Source organism: Gavia stellata, chromosome 7, assembly GCF_030936135.1.
Source record: "Gavia stellata isolate bGavSte3 chromosome 7, bGavSte3.hap2, whole genome shotgun sequence".
NCBI classification, from domain to species: Eukaryota; Metazoa; Chordata; class Aves; order Gaviiformes; family Gaviidae; genus Gavia; species Gavia stellata.
In genome coordinates, this window is record NC_082600.1 from 24,371,141 (window position 1) to 24,396,098 (window position 24,958).

Below are 24,958 nucleotides of genomic sequence, written 5' to 3' on the forward strand. Positions count from 1 at the left end.
AATGTACCCAAGAAACACATCAAGGCAACTCTCAAATAGGCTGTATAAGGGATCACTAGGCACATCTGGATATGAAACTTATGTCTTAGAAAATTTGCTGGGGATAATTACATGGGTAGGAAGTGCTTAGACTCAGGACTGATTTGAATGTCCAAATCCTAAGACACCTGAAATGTGTGTTGATGTAAGGAGGGTATGCCATACCAAGATACTTGATGGAAATAGTGCCTACCTGGCTGGCATACAAATACACTCTTAGGTGCAGCTAAATCCTAACCATGTGAAGATCTGGATACTTCATGAATGCTGTTTTGTACCTAACCTTACTGTTGACTCCACCTTATCCTTTGTGGGAGTTGTACACCCAAGTTAACTGATGCATAACAGTTATTCCTATGATCTCTTCCATTCATATGTAATTACTTAGAAATATATTTTCATATTGGATTCTTTAAGAAGATGAAATGAACTTCAGAAGCAGACAGGATCCGTTTTCAGTGCAATATACTTAATCACTTGGATGCTAGGCTACACTTGCCATTTCTGTTGAAAGATCCTCCAAAGTAATTTAATTCATCCCTCAGCTAGCATAAGCACATTACATTCTCAAGGTCTGTAGCTAGTCCAGCTGCAAGTGACTCAGTGGATGGAACTTCCTCCCTTGCTTTGTGAGAGGAGGATCCAAAGTATAGCACAGTCACTGTCAAAAGGTTTCTCTTGCAAAGAAGTTAAACTTCTCTTCTGATGGCAGAGTAGTGATCCCAGTCCTGCCCTTGATAACCCCTCTTCTTTTAGTACTTCCTGCTCATTTTACAGACTTATGTCAGTGCTGGGAAGAACCTGCATTTGCAGCTTGTATCCAGAGATAGCTGCTGTGCTTTTATCTTAGAGCTGTAAACAAAACAAAGCAAAGCAAAACCACACAAAGAAAAATGTTGTCCACTTCTTGGATGGCTGAATAATCCAGGATCATGCCAGGCATTACTTATCTCTCTGGAAGACATTCAAGATCTAAAGCATTTCACTTTGTAAGTGTCTTCGGTGAAGCAGCTGCAGCTTATTCTTGAGGATACATGGGAAACAGTACTACTACAGATCTTTAACAAGGACCTTTAACAGTGTATGCACTGGACTAAGGAAATTTGTTTGACAAGCTGTAGAAGAAAACAGGACTGTTAATGAATGAGGATAAGTTGGGCTATACAGACATGGTGATGAATTCCAACTAAAACCAATACACTATTTCCTTGGAAATTACATCAAGCCAAATAGTGCAATAACTGAGAAGAAACAATGAACTATGTCCGTTCAGCATTGTGAACATCACTCCCTGGTAAAATGTAAAGTGAAGAGAATTTACAGTCTGATGGTTGGGAAGAAGCTTACTCTAGCAGGCTTTGAACAAGATTCATCTACCTGTGCCTTCACACCTTCAATTATTTCTTTCATTAAGCAACACTGCTGAAAAGGGCACAATAAGTATGTGCATGTTCTGTTCTATTGAGTTTGAGCACTTTTACATCCACTCCTAGGGTAACTGGGGTTTAAGAGTTAAGAATTGAAGTGACCTATTGAAATTCATGTAGAAAAACTGTGATAAATCAGGGACTCATAAGCACATCTTCCAAATGATGGCTTATCCAGCAGTACAGCCCTGTTCATAATGTTACTCTTCTTTGGGTTTTGGATATCAAACTATGTTCTTTCTGCTGTGGATTAACTGGAATAATATTATTCCCATATCAAAACTGAAAGAAAACAAGCCAAAACAAAGGTAGTTCCCATAGTGGAAGTTAAATCTTGACAGTGCAAAATGCTACTGGGGAATTAACTAGCCTGGACAAAACCCTGAAGAATGCAGAGAAAAATACCTCAGTGCCAGCTGCTGCAGTTAAAATTGATTGGACAGGAGTTAACAGAAATTTTTGATCTGTAATTTTACTCAAGCTACAAGAAGTCTTTGGAACTCCAGAATTGAGGACAAGCCCTTTCAGTCTCCTCCTCAACCAAGAACAAGTCAAAATATTCCTCAGAATTAATGCAAGGGTTGCCTCACAGCCCTGCTGAAAAGGCTAGGCCAAGCTGACCATCAGCAAAATGAGTTGATGTTGGGTACGCTAAGGCTTTGTTAATACCTGGTAACCTGTAGATGAAAAATGTTACATAACAGACTGTTATTGATGAGAAGATCACTACCAAGTAGACTGCTGATAGGTTCTACCAAATTACCATTGGGAAGTGGAAGAAAATCCTCGGTAGAAATTCTGATATTGAGTAAACATAAATAAATACAGCCACACCTCTTCCTCTGAAAAGGAGAAAAGGGAATGCTAACCTTTTGAGCAGTATGTTAGGTGTCATTCTCTCACATCAGTTCAGAGGATGTGAGATACTCTTTCCTTTTGATTGTAGTAATGTTTAAATGCACCAGAATCCCCTTGAGACCTCAAGCAGAGGTGTTTGGAGACAGAATGGCAATGACTATTAATCCGTGCTTTGAGGTCAATTCTCCTACTAGGCAGCACTTGTAACTGCATCAGAAATACAATGGAGCCAACTAATGTATGAACTATCTAGCTCTGAAGCACTGCAGGGGAGCCTTTTATATAGGAGCTTTCAACATCTGTCTGTCCTTTGGAAAAGACAAGAGGGGACAGTGCTGTGATTCAGGCATTTTGGTATGGATTTTTGGCAGGACTTCTTGTTTATTTGTTTTTATGGGCAAGTTTAATACTAGCTGGGAAGTGCAGAAGCATAAAGAGAGGGGGCCGTTTTTGCAGATTTCCTTTTGAAAGTTTAGGATTACAGTGGTGAAAGGCTGCTGCAGGCAAGTTTGAATCCTCATTTTCAATGTAATGAATGACTGGAATAAACTCTACTGTGATTCAGAAGGCAAAGCTTTAAGCTGTTTATCAGAGGTTGCATTATAGCAAGAAAGTGGCTGGGAAGGGTATTTGGTCTGTTTTCATAACAGATTGAATTAGAAGAGAAACAGATCTCATTCCAAAAGTTAGCCTACTTTAATATCCATGATAATGATGATACTTGTGTGTACTTCAGAAGCACAGGTAAAGACAGTATATGTCCATGAATAAAGCTGAGGAGCTGGACACCAGAATTCTTCAGGTCCATTCAGACTTTAAGGACTTCTTGAACAAAAATTCAGGATGACTGACTTCTGCTACTGATTAATTCTGCTTACCTCATTGGTAAGCTAGGTGGCCTTGGCATTCTTTCTCCCTTATCTTCACACCATGATAAGAATGTATATCCCACTATCACAAATGTTTGTTTTCTTTGTTAGAGGAGTTGGAGCACTAACTTTCAAAATGTGGAGGTTTTTCTTAAAAAAAACAACAGTTAATATTCATAGAGCAGGGCAGGTCAGATTGCTGCGGAATCCCTATTTAACGAGATATACAGTCATACACTTGAATATGTTTTCCATATGACTGCTTACTGTATTACCTGAAATATTTATGTTTAAATTTTAGGGTCTGTGTTAGAAAATCAACTAAAAGATGACTTTGCATAGCTATCAACCATCATGTCTGAGCTTCATGGTTTAGTAATTCACAGGAGCATAACAATCATGAGTACCTGTGAAATGAAAGTTAACTGCAGATCAAGTCTAATAGGATGGAAAGTTAATTAAAAGAAGCTAAAAAAAATCTTATCCTGCTAGGCTTTTCTCTGCTATGAAGTAAGACATTATATGGTTAGATTTTAATAGGAAAGTCTATTACTTTCTCATAAACTATTTTCCTTTATCTGTACGAGCCACAAAATTTTCTCATGCAGATTTTTTTTTCCTGACAAATTCATTATTCCTATTTCTATTCTTATTTTAATTTATGGTCTGAAGCACAATCAAAACAGAGATGGAACTGGAAATATTATGTTAAAAGAACAAACACTTTATTTGGGTAATTCTGCTATTGGCAAAACTTGCAGCTTTGAACTTTGTAAATGAATTAAAAAGGTGTTTAAATTCTAACCTTAGGGCCCTACATTTACTGGCTTGTTAGAGTATTAATGAACAGCACTGTTCTGAAGTTAGAAGAAAAGCTTCACCTTCAAAAGACTCATTATAAACACTTGAGCCTGTCCGGGTCCTTCCTTGCCTTTTGCAAAAGGACACTAAACATGGACAGGCACATGGACCAACATTATGCTGGAGCAGAACTGGCAGATTTGCCTGTTATTCCCAGTGCCTAAACAATGCATGCTAGTCTTTCACGGTAAATTTAAGTGTTTAATGCAAAGTGGCTTCTTTTCACAACCTTCCATGGCATTGAGTCATCCATCAAAATGGAGGCATGCCAGAAGCCAAATTGTCAACTACTTGATTTCTACTACATGTTACATAGGTATATACCCTCCTTCTCAACTTCTAATCATTTCAGGTGCCTCACTCTTGGATATGTGAATGCCCCATGTTTTCAGAAGTTTATCTTTGCTTGTTTATTGGCTAATGAATCCATACAAGACACTCAAATAAATAACTTTGACGTAAGTTGCCATTGCCGTATTATAGCTCCATCACAATTCCTTATTATTATCTTATTTCACTGTCTGGTAATTTAGTAGTGGTAACCTCAGCTGAAAAATACAGAGAAAGGGAACCAAGTGGCAATTCAAACGTACAACTACAAAGAGAAGAATTCAGCACAGAAGCACTAAGCTTTGGGAAAAGATGACAGCGGTATGTGCTCTATCTTCTATCTACCTATGGGAAGCAGTGCATGGAGTTAACTGGAAAAGTGTTTCATTTCTTCCCTTTCCTCAGCTTCGCCTTTCTCTTAGAAAAATACATTCCACTTTGAAAACTCTGCCATGGGGTTCCATGCTTATTATGTCTCAGTAGATGCATTTCCAACTTGAAAAACATCTGATCTGTTTCGAACTCTAAAGATCTTCATACCAACTCTCTGCCAACCCAAATTTGGGATCTGAGAGTCAAGTTCAGGTCTCCCATCATCGCCACTCATAAGGAAAGACTGTAGGTCACATATGCCCTCAGCAACCTTGTAGCTACCCTATCACCTTCAGTGGTTTTACAGAAATATGACTGACTGAACTTGTAAATTGGACTCCACTGGAGAAGTGAGAAACAGATTGGAACCCAACCCCCAACCCCAGTGCTGTGTGGGCTCCACAGACACCAACAGGATACAAACCCATTAAAGCCAGTGGACTGGACTCTAAAAACAAACACACGTATCAGTGAGGATGAGGAAAGACTATTTATTTGCTCATCTACAGCATTCGGGTATAGCTATGGGTGAAATTGTTTCTTTTGCTTTAACAAATACGGATTTTCATACTGAAAAAATAATTTTATTCAGAAACACTTCCTCCCCTTTATTAGTGAAATTTTTCTTTTAACCTCAGCAGTAATTTTTCTTCCTCCCACATCTGCAACTGTTGCGTGCCCTACAAATCCTCTTCTACATGCATCTCTCAAGTTTCCTCCGTGTTTCTCTCAACTAAAGCTTGTTAGTGAGTCACCTAAGGAAGCATCCTTCTAACCTCTCTGATTACGGTATTTATAAAGTGGAGACAACAGTATTCGTTCCTCTTACTAAAGGTCTGAAAAGCTTCTTTTTAATACCTGCAAAATGTTTTTGAAGTCTGAGATAAACAATGCTACTGAAGTACTAACAGTACATTTCTGGTCAAACACGGTACCTGACATAAAGGGCTGGGTGTTCTGTCAATTAAAACCAATAAGATCCAGAACACTATCAAGTGCAGAAATAAAAATGGAAGTTGCAATGACTTACTTGAAACACAGAATATATTTTCTAAGCAAAAGGAGGGTTCATCTCTGCTCACTTCAAGAATACTAATACGCAGAGTACAGGTGCACCAACTGGGCTCAAAAAAGTAACTGAAAGTCAGAAGCTGCCTGATCTCAGAAAACCAACAAGCATTTCTCATGTATTCAAACCACGTAGAATAAAGTAGAGCATTGTAATGAAACACGGTAAAAAAATGTAGATGATATACACCTTATAAAAACAAGCTGTTGTATTCTACAGCTGAGCTTTGAAATGCTTCAGCTAAAGTCTTTCCTTTATGTTAAACCGTACAGATTTTTTTTCCAGACTGTGATTTAAGGTCTAGCTAATTCTATATAGTGATTTTTTTCACATATAACTATACAAACTCAGCCCTAATCCTACAAACTGCTAAATTCTTTCTACTTTCATGAATCCCAGTGAAAACTGAAGGCACTCAGCATCTCCTCAGGCTGCCAGTTTTTCCAGCCATGTTGTTAATATAATTAGTAATTATGCATGCACATGCATATATACAGGAATCTACATACAATTTTTTGAATTTTTTGACCATGAAAGTATTTAATTTGCATCCAAATTCCAAACTGCTACAGAGATCAAAGTGCTGACTGCTTCCTTTTTGAAAAGAAAAATCAACATCCCGTTCATAAATGCTCTGGACAAAAGGTTTGAAAGAGAGCTACAAAGAAGTGAGGAACGTGGTGAAAAAGTTCTGCTGTTGGTATTTTAAGCCTATTATCATACGTAGTCTCCCAGGAATTCCTTGTGCATACAAATTTTTTTTCATGCATGCAATGAATTTCCTAATTCACTGTTTCTTATCTGATGTTCAGTTCTGGTACACTATCCTACATCTGAAACTTAAGAGCTTGATTTACTACTCACGTGCAGCAGTTTTACACTGATAATAATGCTTATACACATTATTGCTAACTTACATTAACACTAAGCGAGAGGTAGAGCATGTGCATCATTTCTTACAGTAGAATCACAGACACCTGAAATGTGACATGCAGCCCATCTCCTGGGCACCGACCAGTACAGGATATTATCAGCATTCTGTTTTCATACCTAAGTTATTTGCTAGAACTACCTGAAATCTGTCATCATGTTATGTAACTGAACAATACTTAAGTGTTTTATATATATACTTACACACGTATATATATGTACTATGTATTACATACATATATATATGTTTATACACACACATATATACATACATACTTATATATACACATATATTTCCCTTAATTCCTATTTGCAGCACCTTTCACAGTGCTCCAGTCAGAGATGCAGAGCTCAAATTTCTTGGATTTTATAAAAGGAAACTGCATTTGTCATCCCTTAATCCTCTGCTGCAGAGAATATCTTTCCTCCGTACCAGTTCGCTATGCTTATTAAGCTTTCCAACTATTTTCAGAACTCAGGCTGTGTATAAGCAGAGGCTTCACTGTAATGGAGCAGAGAGATAACAGTGCCTCTCCACACGGCTTTGTCACTGCTACCCCTGAAATGATGTGTACAGTTCTATGCATTTCATTACCAGAGAAGAACAGCACAAGACAAAACAAAAAAGAAAAGTGATAAAGAACTGCTGTTCAATAAGGAACAATGATCATTGCTCTAAGCTGATGTCTGAAATCTTTAACTTCACTGTAGATATTTCATTCGTCTCGTTTTGCATTTGCTGAAATCTCCCCTGAATAAGAAAATTAATGTAATATGACACACTGCAGTAAAAGCTGTCATTGCCCTAACATGACTGGATCCCCAGAAAAATGACCTCCTGGAGTTTGTATCTGACAGAAAGTTTAAGAAATCTGTAGGATCAAAATGCAACCTTTGTTTAATAGTGAACGAGAGATTAACTGAGGTTTGAAAGTGAAAGAATAATTAAGACTCTAAGGTCTTATTCCAAGTCCTGCCATTCAGACAGTCCTTAAGGGCCCAGTCCACAAAAGGATTAACTGTCTCTTGTCAGCATATAAATCTAAAATGTAGATCTTTGAAGCAAGTGCTGAGCTGCACTAATATCCAGAAAGCTCCTCTCAGCCACCGGGAAAATTATGGCAATACAGCTATAAAATGTTGTCGGAGCTATTGGACATTCACACATAGAGCCATCTCCAGGACCCAACTGCTAAAACTCATTTTTAAATAAGCGTGTTGAATATGTAGCTGGCACCAGAGATCAAATCCCAACAAAATACAAGAAACAGTATTGCTTTTATAGGGATTTTAAGGCAAAAGCAGTAGGTATCAATATCAATTGATATTCCAAATATCATCATAAAGCTGGGCCTTCACAAAAAGTCTGTTTTTAAAAGTACTACAAATGGCTGTTACCTCATTTGGTGCTCAGATTCCTAATCAATTAGCTTTAATGGAAGCTAAGCAAATTTGGTATGGAAAAAGAAACAAAACTGCTCAAGTTCCTCAGGGTACTTTAAAGGTTTCCATGTGAATACAGCGTTCTTACATGAGGAGTGCCAAGCCTGGCAGCTCTATAGAGTTTCTTAAACTATCTGAATTGGCAGCACGTGTTTGGACACTTGCCACCTATGAGACAGGCCAACAGAAAACTTGTAACTTGTCACCAGGAAGGAAAGGTCATCTGGGAGGCGAGGAAAAAAAAATCGCCAGAAGAATAATGAATCTACTAGTTCAATAGTAAATGAGGTACAGATGATTGAGATTCATTTTTCCTATGCTATCACTTTGCATTTGCTGTAGAAAGCACTACCAGAATGCTCATTCTTCAGCGGAGAACTGTGTAAATATCTTTTCAGAGGAGGTAAGATAGGGAACAACTACTGCACCAGGTTTCCCTACTCTTCATGTATGGAGGAAGAATTACTACTAACAGAGTCAGATAGACACACAAATGACTGTTTTCATCTTTAAACAATCCTGTTATTAGAATAGAGGTGCTCCAGGCAGAACATTTGCAGTTTGTTTTACCAGCTGTTTCTAAAAATATCGCCTTAGTGAAGGAGACTTTCTTCCCTCTCTCTCCAAAATCGTTTCTGCTTGCTTTTCCTTTCCAAGGGAAAAGTGATAGATATGGAAAACAGCATATGTGGGAAAGATCACACAGCTTCAGAGATGGACTTTTACCATTGCTATTCAAAATATAATGAAAAGCTATGAATGAAACAACTGAAGATGCTGAAACATACTGGCCCAACTCCTTTGATAAATGTAATCAAAGGTTTTATTCTTCTAACACAATTGGTACAGAGCTAGTAACAGATGTTTCCTATGAGGAAAAGTATGGTATAATATTCTGGAGAACCTAGGGCAGGAGAAAGGAAGTTGAAAAACTGAAAAGGAGTAGTAAAAATGTCCCAAGTTAGTTAAAGGTGAAGGTTACTAGTTATATTTTCAGAAATTAAAAAAAGAGACAAGTGTAGTGAAATCCCCACACAATACTTATGACTACAAAACTTGTTTAGTTTGTTTTGTAACAAGATACTTTGTTAGAATGTGAACTTTTACTTTATTTTTTTTTTAAACCCATCAATTTCAAAATGAAAGGGCATTTAAAGACAAAAGTTGAAATTTGCATTTTAGGAGTCATAAAACATTTTCTTGTTTTGAATTTGACATAGACATTTCAGAGGAAACTAGATGGAGTCCCCACAGTACTTTGCGAACACCAACTCTTCACTTTTTATCAAAGAAGAACTAGGGCGCGAATATTTTCAACTACCTTTCTGGTCTCTGTATTCCCTTTGGGCTTATATGGCATGTTTAAGCACGTGAAGTAAAGAGTTTCAGGCAAACCTGAAAACCTCTTGGCTAGCTTATCAGAAAATAAAGCTCCAAATTCTTTCATAATTTTGTGCTCAATGGTCACTCACTCTACTGGCGTCTGGGGCATGTCGCAGTGTCTTGTCCTTGGGAAGGCTACCCATCAACCACTGGAATAAGGGCAGAGTTGGTAGTATGTCCAATCTACTGTACAAAAAAGTACTTTTTTTTCTTCAGATACATGCATGCTCCTGCTACACTGCCAAGTCCCTTGACTTTCTCTTTAGCTGTCAAACCCTCCCTTAATCCTCCCCACAGATCTCTGAGAGTCTCTAATCCCCTGGCAGTGATAAGTGATTCAGAACCTTGCCAAAGGCACCTCCCTGTTGCGAGTTCAGATGTGTGCTGGAGGTGCTCTGTTTCAGACTGTGCCCGGATCTCAAACCTGAGAGGCTCTCTTGCCTGGGCTCACAAAACACCTTCCTCAAACTGCTGGGATGTACTAGCTGTTTTCAGAGTTATACAAAAGCCGAAGGCTTGAATTAACAGAACTTAATACTTAAATTATGAGAATAACTTAATGAGAAATATTTAACTTATGAGAAAAAGGATAAGGCAAGATTCAATCTATTTGTTCCACAGTTGCTTGTAAAGCTCCTAAACAAGTTTATTCTACTCCTCTATTTCAGTTCCCCAAAAGGCTCCTTTTAGACAGAACATAAACATAGCATTAACAGGTGTGTATAAATATGCACACACGTACACAGAGAGATACAGTGTGCGTTCCCACCCTTTGCAATATAGTAATGATCCACGTTTCAACACTAAAAGAACTAGCATACAGAAGAATCACAGATTCTAGGGGAAATACAGATCTCCAGGCACTCCACAGTAGACTTGTTGCTTCATGGAAAAGAGCGAGAAGGAGAAATTAAAATCATATTTTCATACCCTAGAAAATACCCTGAACTAATTACAGGACTATTTTTGTTCTTTTTGTCTATCAAACATAAAATTTATGAAGCCCTCAAGATTTCAGTAGTGAAAATGAGTAGTCGCTAAAACTAGTATCTAAAATCAGTCATACTGGTTTCAGTACCAGGGAAAAAAAAGAATTACTGACATCCATTAAAATAATATAAATAATTAAGATCAAAATTGCTTTGCACTTCTGCTCTCCTGCAAAGACAGAACTTTTTCCCCCTTTTTGATGCCTCTGACATTTATTGTTCTGATACTGAGATGGAGTGAAACCAGTGAAGAGACAAAAGTGTTGGAATTTTCTTGTTGCTCTAAAAAAAGCTAATTTTGAGATTTTGTATGTTTGTTTGTCAAGTAGTTGTAGTTCCTCTTGAATGCCAAAAGCAGATCCGACGATCCTTATAACACCACCCCATGGGACCAAACAACTTCAGTTTTTATGAGACTGAGCAGTAGAAAAATGAATCCTTGAGTGTGGCTTGTTTGTAAGGCTTTAATAATGTATTTATTAGTGCAATGAAAATGCAGACTAAAATATGTTGTCGAATTAGTGGATATTTGAGATTTTAAATCAAGTCAGTCTAATTTTTTTTTTTTTTTTTTTTTTTTTTGCTTCTATCCTTACTTTCAAAACTGGTATGATCTTTGTCTCCTGCTCCTCACACAGCATTTAAGGTAAGTGTCAACACTCAGGAACCAAGATTCCCAGCTGCTAACAGTTGGGATAAAGCACTAATTTCTAGCTCTTGTGATTAATAAATTGAAACTGAAATAGAAAGGCAGAATGAAGGCAAGGTAATAACCTCTTTGACATGATTATAAGCTTTGGTGTCTTATGATCTACTTGGATTGAAAATGAAAGTAGAATTCTGCTCTACCAAGGTATCATTCCAGGTGTTGCAGTTCATGTGAACATCAGTACTTCTAATGGGGCTTCATCAGGGCTTGTTATACATAAGTCACCTTCAGGTCTAGGCATGATGACCAAAAGAATACATAATAAAACCCTTTAGGAGCAAAGGTGTATCTCTGTCCCTAATATCTGTAAATGCTCAAAATGTTTTCTCTTTAACAGATATTATATAACTTCCAGAAATCAGATAGTTTCTTCTTGTTTAAAGCTAACTAATCAGTTGCTGTAGACATTTAAGGGTCTAATATACATACATTTGCCTTTGATGCAAAATCTGTTCCTGAGTCATGAGCTAGCTCTTCTCTTCCACTGAATGTGTCATTGGCTATTTTTTCTTTCTTTCCCATATATTTTATGAAGCTGAAAATCAAAGCTAACAGGGACAAAAAGCAAGTCCCAGCAGGTTGAAAATATCATATCTTAGCATTTTAGACATGTGTCAGCTTGATAACATAGGCACAGGACTAGAGGGATTGCCAGAATGTGACAGCGCACATGGCTTCGAGTTTAGAGAACACGCTTTAAAAAAAGACTGGAAGGCAGCAAGGGCAAGGTAGCCAGACTGTGGGTCTGATCCTGATCTCCTCCTGCTCTTAAATGCAAAACCAGGGAAACTTACACCAGCTAAATCAGGCTGAAGAAACTGAGGATTTTGAAGCAAAATTCTGATCAGGATGCAAGTTCGAGTGATGGAAGTGCTGATATAAAAGATCTGCATATTGTACTCCACTCATGTCATTAATTTATTGTAGCCTGAGCATGGTTCATTGCATTGCATGTGTTAACTCTAGAGAAAAAAGTGATATTTAATGAAAATGATGCCATACCAATGTTCACTGACATGGAAAATATTTGGGTTTTGTATCCTCACTTGCTTCCCTCTGCATTAACAAATTAGGAGTTGAAACTACTTCATAAAAATGCACAATAATGTTACTTGCCACAGCAAGTGAAGATAGCACTTACTACTAAAACCTTAACAGTTGTTTGTACATTTTTGGTAGTTAGCAGTACAGTGCCATTTTGGTGTATTGTACAGCAATTTGCACCTGAATATCAAAGTCCATTAAAATTATTAATTAAATTTCCTTCTTTCCCTTCATCTCCACCTCATTTAGCTAAGAAGTATTTCATTTATGCTGCCTTACAGGTAGGCAAATGAGCAATATAGATGCACAGTCACAAAAAGAATCAATAGCAGAGCTGGGAGTGGCACACCAGAGTTCAGGCTCTTTAGCCTTTGCTTTAACAACTCAACCCTTAGCTCTCCCCCTTGCTCAGTGACAAATGTCACGAGAGCTGAAGCCAGCAGCCTGCCCTTAAACAGAAAACACAAGTACAAACGAACTATTTCAAGTGCCAGAAATCCATATATACACTTAGTGGGGTAAAACGGAGCACAACAGGACCTTCCACGGCATCTCCTGTGCTTTGAGTGAGCCTCTCGCTCCCGGAGGGCTAGTCGCAGGCATCACAGAGGCTACATAAGGTGAACAAAAGCAACCATTCAGCAGGACACAGCAGCTCCGCCGCAGCCCAGAGGTTACTGTCCTGACTAGTGGACACTTGATTTACTTATCACAGTACTCCAATGTGAAGGTTACCCTGAACTTCATGATGCAGGGGGCTAAAACTCCGATTGTTCTGCTCCAATAACACCTGCCACCAGCACTAAAAGATTTTTTTCTTTTGCTGTTAGCCTCGTAACAGGACTGTTCTGGTCTATCTGACAGAGGGCAGTATTACACAAAACTATGAGCTTGTTGATTAGATTATAATTTTATAAGCAGTTGCTTTATTTAAGCAACTCATAAGAAAAAGCTTTAGATCTGATAGGGAGTTAATAGTTGTGAAAATCTAAACCAAGAATGCTTTAAATATTGATTTGGTTTTGCTATAATTGATAGCACTGAGTAATGTTTCTCGGATCACACATGAATTAAGAAAACTGAACTGAGCATAAGATCATTGGTTCTTATTGGTGAAAGAAAAGCTATCTTATTTTTATGCCTCTGCAAGTACAGGTACCACATCTTGGATAAGTTAAATGAAATAATTAAATAAAATAATTCCATGTTGGAGATTTGAATATATCCTGTCACTTCCCTCTTCTGGTAACTCTTTGCTTAAACAGGTAAGACTTATACTGTGCTCTTGCGGAAATGTTCACAGATTTCATCATCTCATCTTCCCTGCAGAATAAACTGATTCCTGCAAAACAACTGGGATTTTAGCTAGGCTAAAGGTCTGTGTAAGCATGCTTTTTGTGATGTCCTAAACATTATCTGCAAGGGAACTGGCTGCCTCTTCCTCCACTAACTTGAGCTGATCCACTGGTGCCAGCTGATCACAGAATCACACAGAATCACAAAGGTTGGAAAAGGCCTGTAAGATCATCAGGTCCAACCATCAATCTAACACCACCATGCCCACTAAACCATGTCCCACAATGCCATGTCCACATGTTCCTTGAACACCTCCAGTGATGGTGACTCCACCACTTCCCTGGGCAGCCTATTCCAGTGTTTCACCACTCTCTCAGTAAAGAAATTTTTCCTAATATCCAGCCTGAACCTCCCCTGATGTGTCCTAATGCACTGAGGCCTTCAGTGCCACTAACATGGCTAGTTCATTCAGTGGGAACAGAATTAAGGGTACTGGGGAATGAGCCACTGTACAAGCCAAAGGATGTTTTTTCTTAAGTAGCATTTCAAGTCTAAGCAAACACCTGAAAACTCTCCTTGTTTTCTTCTGCCTTGTGCATTATTTCACATTTATGATATATATGGCAGAAGACACTCCAGACGCGTTTCCAGAATTGTGTTCAAGTTACACAAGTAAACATCAGCAAGGCAGTTTTTACCAGTATCAGTAAAGAGTAGACATCACATAGTGACAAACAGAAGACTGACCCCATAGAGTGAAGATGCACCATTCTTAAAATCCTACATTTTTGTCTCCTAACTACAAATGAACTATGAACTGTGGATTTCAGACATACATTCACATAGATACCGTTTCAGTTGCACGTGCACAGTGATATTCCCTTCCCCAGACTGGCTTTCATAAAAGGGCCTATGTACTTTCCATTTAACGTGCAGCCTGCACCCTGTGTAGCGTTTCCTGGCACCTACAGCACAGATGACAGGAGTCCTTACTCTAAGATGTCAGCACGCACATACAAATCCCCTAAAAAGCTGTATAAGGAGCCACTTTAGCATTATGCCGGTAAACCATTTCTAGGAGTGAAATGATAACAGAGCTGGAAAACTTTCCAGCTGCAAACTTTGTCTGTCTTAAGAAGCTGCGCGGACACCTTGTGACTTCCAGCCCGAAGCCTGGAGGTGGTCATTCAAAGCTCACTGCCTCTTTGTGGATCCCCCTCGGGCGGGTGGGGAGGGAAGGAGGGAAAGGGGAGGGGAAGAGGGAGACAGAGCGGCAGGGAGCTGAACACCAGCTTACAAACAGAGAACAGAATCACATAACAACACTGGACCAATGGACTCCAAGACACACTGACAAGACAGATGGACAGAGACAACACGTAAGATCGCTACTGAGAAATAAAAAAAGAGCAAAAACCACCATAAAAGAAAGCAGATATATAACGCTGAGGCTGCCGGCAGCAGCCGATGGTACTGGCATAACTCTTCCAAAAAGAAGAAATTATAATACAACTAAAAGTTAAATTGAAACGGTATCCCCCCAAATCATACAGTACGGACTTGCTCGTTTAGCCTGAATGCGTAGCTCTGGTGAAACACAAGATGGCGTCATCACAGCCCATGCACCGGTTAATGAAGGCCATGGTTACGTAAATCAGCTAAACTACAGCATGCCACAAAAATGATCTTGCACTGACCCAGAAATAAAAGATACGACAGATACTCTGCATTGCAATAAAATTCTTTTTATGCCATCTGCGGTTTGTAGGGCTTGCTTTGTTGGAAGAATTGTTCCTGGGAGAATGCAGGGGTAAAGGGGAGTCTTTTTTTCCTTCTGAGTGTTTTTTCTCTGAACTCAATTGAAAAAAAAAAAGGAAAAGGGAAAAGACAGGATAGAGACTTTGCAGAAGTTTAAAAAAGGTAGGGAGAAGAGAAAATAAAAAGAAAGGAGGGGTAAGAATCTTCATTCTTTCGCACACAACTTTCTTGGGATGGCTGAAAATGTAGATTTCTTAAGGATGGCAAGAAAAGATTTTGTTGCCTTTATTGGTTTGCAGATCTATATCTCTTTCTTGAGATGATTAAACCATTATTTGGTTGGAAGAACTCCCAAACTATAAATTGAAAAGTACAGCAATGATTTTAAAAATTAAAAAATAGCAGTATGGCACCAATATGAGCCAAAAAAAAGGGAAAGAAATATAAGAGAAACTAAAATATCAATCACCAAAAATTCATGCGGCACAAGATGAGGTGAAACGACAGAAAATGTTCTTCAAATATATACAATGTATATATCTATCTATATATACACGGATTATGTGTGTATATATCGATGGATATACCTGTATAATTTTTTTATTCTCTCTGCCACACCCTACCCCAAGGCTAATTGGTAGATGAAACTATCAGTTAAAAGTAAACAAACAAATAAAAGGAAGAAAGAAAGAACTCTAACAAAAAAGAAATCAGCGTGCTTTGTTCACCAAGAAATAACAATATCATGCATCTGTACACTCCAGCGAATGCCAGGGTTAGATGAAGGCATGAATTTCTGTGTAAATATGTGATTGGATGATAGGGGCTACTGCTGATATTGGTCATTTATTACTTTAGCATATACATATATAGATATATATGCACACTGTATATATAGCGCATATATAGATAAAATATCCTCATGGATGGCGCCTTTGGAGCTTACATAGGAAAAAAGACCAATATGCTGAAACCCAAACTCAGTATAGATTCCTAATATAAAAAAAGAAAACAAAAATTCCTCTAATTCATCTGCATGATTGATTAGTAAAACTTGTTCCTTTGGTTTTGTTTTGGCCGTAAGACTGTAGCTAGGAAATTCCATCAAACAAGTAATGCTATTATACCCTGGGAAATGCCGCGGATGAATCCCCCTCCTTCGGGTCTGTCTGGTCTTCAGCTTGTGAGATGGGAAGCCTGCTTCTCTGCCTACTCTGAGGCATGTGCCCAACTCTAAAGGCCCTCTCTTGTTCACAGCATGAGAAATGGAGCAGAACTCCTGCTTCACAGAGGGAAAGACTGGGGGTAACTGCGCACTGGATTTGTGGGGGATGTTTTCTGAGGAAAGCAATGAAAATTCCCTGGGTACTTCGAGCAGGTTGATGTAGTTCATGGAGGACAAGAGCCAAATCAGCACTTCCCTTGGTTTCTTCAGTCAAGGTTTCTCCACTTCCAGCATACTGCTTTTTGTGCTATGCTGGCTGCTTGTAGACTCTTGGAAGAGAGACTCTGCTTGTTTTCTGCAAATAAATCTCTGACCCGGGCAGCCTGCAGGTAGCTGGGTCTCCAGCTTACATGGGTGGAAGCTTGAATGTGCTAGCCCATAAATCAGGAGCCTGAAGGGGGTGGGTACAGGCCAGTAAATTATGGATACAGACTCCATACCTGTAGGATATGTGTCTCCTGTGTATGGCTATATGCTACAAAACACTATATAACTTCCAGTACAAAGAACTGTAGATTTTGGCATCTCTATTGCTGTCTCCAGTCCCTCGTGGGAAAGGCTTACCAGTCTGATTAGACAATGCCAACCTTATGGTATATGAAGCCTTTTGGGAAACACAGAATAAATTTCTCTGGAAAAAAATCACCTAGGAAATTGTTGGACTGATAGGAAGGGAAAGTTGGCAACGGCACCGGGGAAGAAACACGGGCTGTGTCAAGCCAGGGAGCTAGGATTAAGCTCTAAAGAGCATTTCAAGAGGTTGCATTATGGACTTCAGGCTAACAGGTGAGTGTTTGGGTTTTAGTATTTTGACTAAGTGCAATGACCAGCTTGGGCTATGATCCCAATCAGCTGTCCAGCCACCAGCATCCAGCCTGCACAGTGCCAGAGCACTGCACTAGGGGACATGCTTAACAGGAACAAAAGCAATGGTATGAGGAGACAGCAGCAGCAGCTGTCAGGAAAGCATGACAAAGCCTCAAGGCTTTGAAGTCTCAATAAGATCAGATTATAAGGGTGCTCCTCATTTGACTGGGAAGAGATAAATGCTTGCTTTCTTCACGATGGCACAGTGCTTCCTAGTTAGGAGTAAAGATACTTCCCATACAAATCTTTCATTCTCTGAGAGCGGCTGAGTGACCAAAACACCACCACAGAGCTGTGTTCAAAAGCACAGACTCAGGACCCTGGCTTCAGCTTTGAGGAATTTGAATATTTGAGCCTCAGATCTCCCCGGGCCAGAAGGGAGTCCTGTACTCATACCAGAGAAAAGCATCATGTTTCTGGCATGGAAACCAGAAGGTTTTCGAACATGTACTGGGACAAGCAACATTTCCATAGTGATAAGAGAGGGACTGCTCTTGACTGTAAGTAAATGTTTCTTCAGGGTAGATAAACAGTTCTAAGCCCTCTGTATCATTTACAGTAAGCCATTCTTGGAGATCTAGAGATCTAAGAGTATCTAGGCTTGTCTGTAATAAGATGAATAGCAAGTATTTTTTTATCCCTGAACCTGCAATAGCTTCTTTTTCATTATTCAACACAGATAGGTTTTGGAGTCACAGCTGTCATTGCCACCGCTTGTTAGAATAATACCTTATGCATACGTTTGTGTCTACAGGGGATGCCTGCAGGCTACCTCAGTCAGGACAGGTCCTGTGACAGCTCCTGGTTCCTAAAGAAGGGGAACTACAGAAATCCCAGCAGAAATCACTTTTGGAAGAGGGGCAGAGTGGTAGCCAGCTTGCTACAGTAAGTGTCTCAAGCTAGCCAGGAAAATCCTGAGGGGAGCAGAGTGAGGAAATTGCCTTTAAACCATCTTCTCTTTAAGAGATGCGAGTATCCAGATGCAGATTGTATGCTTACTGAGATTCAGGTCTTGGATTCAACAGTCAGAGTTAAGTGGCAATAAGACCTTGCAAATGGTTCTCATAAGATATTTAGCCTCAAAGAGGACATGATTTTCTGTCTATTGAACTATCTTTGAATACAGCAAAACCAAAGTCTTCAAAAGGACTCTGTAGGGTACTGCCTCTGATCCAGGACCAAGACCAAAGTAATATATTTAGATCTTGGGATTTGATTCTGACCCATATGAAACCTGAAAGCTTTTGATTTGCCAGGCAACATTCTTTGCTGCCCTTGTCTTGGTTATCGCACAGCAGGTTCATAGTGATGCATATCATATCTCACAACTGCAGCAGTGAGTTCAGTAACCTTTGCATTACTGGACCATGGCACTGAAGGTGATGGAAGGCCAAGTCCTGGTGTTTGGCAGAAACTCGAGAGCTTTAAAAGCTACACATTATCAGAGCAACAAAAAGGAGCCTGTGCTGGGTTAGGTCATTTAATTTTCAGTTTGCTGCAAAAGGGATCAAGCAAGTCAGAAGGCAGCAAAAAATACACTGACCTGTCAACAAAACAGGATGAAGCAACTTCAAATGGTCCCAATTAAAAAAAATAAATTAAATTTAAAAAAATTCAAACCAACACACTAGAAAATACAAGCAAGATAATCCAGATCTTTTCTTTCCACGATGTATATATTTAAGTACCAGATCTTGGTGTACGGCCAGAATCCTGACTTGGCTGGTGAAGTGTAAAGGCAAACATATCTGCTCAGCCAAGCCAGCACCACTGGATTTTAATAAGGCAGCTCAGATTGCTTTAGTGCTCCAGAGCAGAATGGACTCTGGAGCACTACTGATACTGGCTGTATTGCAGACACCATTCTACCTTCCCTGGATGCACTGGGAATGGAGACAATAAGGTAGACAAAGAAACCTAAATGAGAAGCACCATAAACCTCTTACTTTTCCTTCTTATTATGATGGAATGAGCTAAGTCTATGCTTTTAGAGGCAAAAAGGACCTGCATAGCCCTCCTCCTTCTGGCAACTTTGCATACCAGCACCTCTGAGAGCAGAAAAACTCAAAATCTGGAAGTGAAAATTTCATCAGCAAGGACCATCTAGGAGGCTTTTTTACATATAATCAGTCTAACTTTTATAATCAATGCCACAGTAATTCCCAACAAAAGATTGAGATTTCAGTGGCTCATGCAGACCACCATCCTATGGAGGAGGAATACGGTACGATAAAAGTTACTGGGTGAAATTTTCAAAAAAGTCTAGTAGTTTAGGAGAATACCTTCAGCAGACTTTCAGCGAATCATATTATTTTACACAGCAGATATTCAGATGTCTGTAGGCACTTATAGCTGCCACCTGTAATGCTTAGCAGGATTTACAAAGGCAAGTCATTTTTACAAATCCAGTTTGTACCTGTTTGTAGCATTAGATTTCTAACTGTGTCAGGAGAGAGGTATTTTTAGTCTGGAAATGTTGCTCTAAACCATTCTGAAATTTCATGCTAAACATCCTGTTTTACCAAATTTCTCCTCAAACTTTCATTTTTTCCCACTGGCAGCAAGCTGAAAACATTGCTATTACAATTTCTAGCCATTGAAGTAATTGCGATTTCTGTGTTGAAACATAAATGACAATAATGTACAAGAGGAGGAGTCTGATAAAGATCTCATTTCCTCCTTTAATTGAAATACTTGGCAATCAGAACAAAAAAAAAAAAAATCAAGTCTTGAAATGTTAGTGAAGCTTTAATGAAATGATTCCTATCCATTCACTTGCATATCAGTTGTGGTACATTAGTCCTTTTAGCATGCTCCTATTAATCTCATGCCTCACTTTCATGATAATCACTGTGCTGGCATTTGATTACTACCTTTATTTAAAATCCCAATACCCACACTGTTTATGCTTCACAATCTAATATTATTTGGACTGCTTTTCTGCCAGGTGAGGAGTTGAAAAACTCATAGAGATCTGTGAAAAAAGAGATGGGAGTAGGCTGAGCTATCTGTTAGCATCAGTTGTTGTGTCACTGCCTTCCCTGCCATCACAGAGAAGTCAAGAGTATGGGTGGAAGTTCCCAGCTACAAGGCAACAGCAATCTCAGGTTACTGCAGAACCAAGTTCTACCAAAAAATGCAGGTACAGCATGACGAATTGAAAAGAAATATGAAAGCACTAGTCTTGGGTGAATTTTAACGTTATTATTGTATTAATCAAATGGCTTCAGAAAACTAGAAACAGAACATCTATAACACTTTCTTGGGATTTTTTTAAAGAAAAAAAATAATCATCCCAAATAAAAAAAAACAAAAACAAACAAAACAAAGCAAAAAAAAAACCCAAAACCCTAAGCTATTTATATGTTTCACTTTTAAGGACAAAAAGTTCTAACCAAAGTCCCTCTTTTCCTTTTAAATGTACACAGAAATTCGATGATGTCTGTTCTCTATTATCGAAACGCTTAATTCATGGCAAGCCTCAAAAAAGAAAACTTGAAAAAGCCTGTAAGAAATAAAATAGACTGCAGTTGCCTGCTGGATATCACATCATATATCTCACCAGAAAGAAAAGCCATCAATTTATCAAAATGTATCTGAAAGGGAGAAGTTGAGTCAGTTCCACATGGCCAGTCCTTCTGACTCTTTAATGGATACATTTTGAAGCATCACTGCAGATAACAGGGCAAGAACTAGTACTAATTTTGTTATGTTAGAACTATGTTTTGGTGCTTCCCAATGTCTTTGGGCTCACAGGAAACAAAATTAGTATAAATACATTACCATGTTAACTGTGTTCAAAATCCCATGGACAAATGTATCCATTTACAGCCCTTTTTCAGAGCAATTAACAAAGATTAAACAATGCTAATAACCCATTATTGCTTAATTTGTTTCTCTTCTGTTTTTCAAACATTCACCCTCCCCACTTCATAAACCTTTATTATTTGTCACATGTCACATTGATATTTTTGCTTTCCCACTGCGTCAGTGAAGTAACTGCTACAAGCATGGGATATAGCTGGGATCACTTTCAGGAAGTTTGGCTTTCCATGCAAACAACTTTATATTAACCAAATAGTGACTACATATCTGCCGTTTGCTGTTGCCAAGTCCATGGGATCTGATGCTTGGCTGTATAATTTTTATTTTATATACAGTGTATATATACATAAGGGTATATATACACACATATACACACATATATACACATATAATTATATATGTATACATTCACACACATATAAATATATGTATGCATTGTTTTTTGCAAATGAAATCAGAAAGCAAGCAAAACAAGACTGACCTGACTTACCTGTACTGGGCTCACAGTCAATGAAATCTTCATCGTCACTGGAACATTCAGCTGATGAAACGATGTCATCTGTTGTCTGGCATGTGAAGGAAAGGAACAAAGGAAAAAGAACAGAGGAAAAAAAAGAAGTAAGATACTTGCAAGTCAAGAGGCTGTTATAGAGGCAGCTAAGTATCCTAGGAAAAAAAAAGTTTCAGAATTGTAACTTTTAAAATATTTAATTTGCACCAAGAATCCCAGATATGCCTGTGTAAATGTGCCCTCCACGGAGCTGGAGTTCCCTGTCAGAGGAACAGTGCTTATCCTGTGCTGTTGAATATTTCAGGTGTGCACAGGTGTGGTGTGCCTGCCGGGCTGTTTAGGTTAGCAGGCAGATCGCACTCTGCTGTTGAACACAGTAAGTACAGTGGGCTACGACACCTGCTTGGCTGGCAAACTGTCCTCTGACAGCCAAAGTGTCCGGTTGGAACATTCTGGGCTCCTTGATAAATACCAACACCATGGTAGGGCCAGCCAGAAGGCACCTACTGAGAGACTTACCATATGAGGCATGTTCAGGCTGAACATGCTTTCTGCAAAGAAAAATGTGCGAGAGAGACTCAGACAATATGCAACACCCAGGCAGCTAGCAGTACTTTTTGCTGTGTTGCTAGATGCATCACTCTGAGGTAGAAGTAATTCCTGCTCTCCTAATGCACCTCTTGGACTGGAAATCCTTTGTATTTACCCAGATAGTAAATATCTGTGCAACCCATTTGTTGCACGATGAAGAACTGCTGCATGTGTCAGGTATGCCCAACATGCAACCTCACCTGCTTGCTTGCCAATTGAACAGGGATGTGGCTGTGATTGAGCTGTCAGGCTGGAAAGTCTGGCTCTGGAAGGCTTAAACCGAACTGTGACCGTTCAGGGCCCTTACAGGTTTCAGCACATTCCTTTGCATTTCCAGCTGGCGACATTTTCTTTTCTTTTCTTTCCTTTTTTTTTTTTTTTTTTTTTGCTGCTGGTCTAATTAATGAGCAGCATGTACTGCAGCATGTTAGAGAGAAGTGTACTGGCGTCTCTTCCCAGCAGCATCTCCTGCCTGTAATAGCTGCAATTAGTTGAATTAGTAATGCAGACCATTAGGGAGAGTCTGTGGCAGCCTCTGGACACAGGTTGTAACGTTCCTGCACACAGTACAAAATTACCCGAGCTCAGCAGCATCAGCTTAAACCAGGGCTTCTGCTGAAATTGTCTCCCTTAACAGCTTTTCCTTGCAGAGAGCTGCCTATTCTGCTGAGCAGTAGGATCAGGGGGATGACTCCTGAAACAAACCAACTAAAATGCTCCTCACCAGGCAGGAAGCATTGCTGAAATCTCAGCTCCTCAGGAGCAGGGCAGCTATACTGCGGTACGCTGTACTTTAGTAGTCCAGGTGAATATTCCTGGGAATCTCGCATCATGACAAGCCTTCCAAATCCTTATTCCTGAAAAACATTCTCCAGTTTTAAATAAGGTCTCCTTTACATTCCTATGTCTGCTATGGCTGTCTTCAGCATGCCGCATGTTCTCTCTTCTCTTTGCATAAGTGTTCTGAGGTCTCAGCCTTTTCTTTAGCCTCCTGTGGTCCTAGCACTAGCAAGTCCCTCTGTCCCCTGCCAGAAGGTCCTTACTCTCCCCCTCTCTGTTTGTATTTGAGCTAAGGAAAAAAACAGAACAGAGCATTCACTCAGAAAGATCAGATTGAACCTGACATTCCTTCACTCTTGATCTCAGTGGCTTAGAGTAAGCCAAGAAAGAAAAATAGGATCTGTTGGCTGTAAATAAAAATTCTAAAAATAGAATATCTGTAAAAAAAAAGCCATGAAGTAAGGGAATCCCTATTGCACGTGTTACTCAGTCTTACACTGGCATTGCCATTTGGCAACGTTTTGCAGGATGCAATCTTGCAGTATTCTCGTGCTTAAATATTTTCAATAAATACTTTCATAATCTCACCTCAATGGGGAGGCAAGATTAAAAGGAACTGGAGGTAACATGTACAAAGCAATTTCCCACCTTACATGCTAAGGTAATTTTTTTTAGCATCTTCTTTCAGTCATAGAAAACAGAAGAACACTATTGAAATCCTGGTGACTTCTCTCTTAAAACAAAATGGCTTTAAAAGTTTGTCTGTTCCGTGAGAGGTCAAGAAAGGAGGAATGCACAAAATATAAATTTACTTTCTACAATTCTTCTGGTCCTGTCACATATATTTTATAAAGCATTATTTATTCCAAAGGACACCAAATCACTTTATAAATTATACAAACAGTGATCACATCCTCCAACAGTGAAATGCAGCTCTCCCTGGGTAGAAGGATATTAGTTTTTAATTGCACCACTGTAAAGTAATTTAGCACAATAAGTCAACCAAACTATACTGCAAGAAATTTTTTAAACAGGTGAAATGTAGCTAGTGTAACTGGAGATTTTTATTACAGTAGTCTAAAGCACTTGTAAAAGAGTGTTAACGATAGCACTGTGAATAAAGAATAAATTATCCATCACGACTCGAAGAAATTATCCATCATGACTCGAAGACCTTGCTCAGACAGTGCTAAGACCCTGGTAATTGGTTTTGATTTCCAGGTTGAGTTTAGAGCATGTGGATTTTGCTCCTACTTGAAGATCTTAAAATTCACACATAGGGTCTCATAGAAGGATAGTAAGGATTTGCTTCAAGTAGGAAATAAACACAAAAATTATAACAATGTGCAGTTGTCACTTATCAACTGCTATACCTATCCACTTACCCACTTATGTGCTCATATCTAAGGGCTTCATGCAACATTAACTTAGAATCAGATCCAATTGAACTGACAATGCAATTCAGTATTCATAAAGAATAAGGAATTCCTTTATAACTCTTTTTTTCCCTCTTGCTTTTTAGGGGCATCATATGAAACGAGAAAGTTAGCATGCCCAGAAAAAAAACCGTGATATTTCTTTACATAATGTTGTTGTGTTGTTTTGTTTTGTTTTTAAACTGGGGAACTCCTTGCAACAGGATACTGGTAGGTAATAAAGGTTTTGATGCATTTTGGAAGTGGTCAGCCAAATCAAAGGCAAAGACATCCATCCAGAGCTATTAAATACCCCATACTTAGCTTGGGAAGTCCTGTGCCACAGACACTGAAGACCAAAGAAGTA

At 39.0% G+C, this 24,958-nt stretch overlaps 1 protein-coding gene across 7 annotated transcripts in view; it reads right to left on the reverse strand.

Annotated features, from left to right (window-relative positions):
• NRXN3 (neurexin 3) overlaps nt 1-24,958 on the reverse strand; it is a 983,888-nt gene that overhangs the window by 15,256 nt on the left and 943,674 nt on the right. For 6 of the 7 annotated variants that reach the window (XM_059819968.1, XM_059819967.1, XM_059819969.1 and 3 more), the window contains one exon: nt 21,785-21,860. In XM_059819968.1, the coding sequence (XP_059675951.1) occupies nt 21,785-21,860 (76 nt within the window). Of the gene's footprint in view, nt 1-21,775; nt 21,861-24,958 lie in introns of all 7 variants that reach the window. The other variant, XM_059819973.1, reaches the window with a different exon arrangement.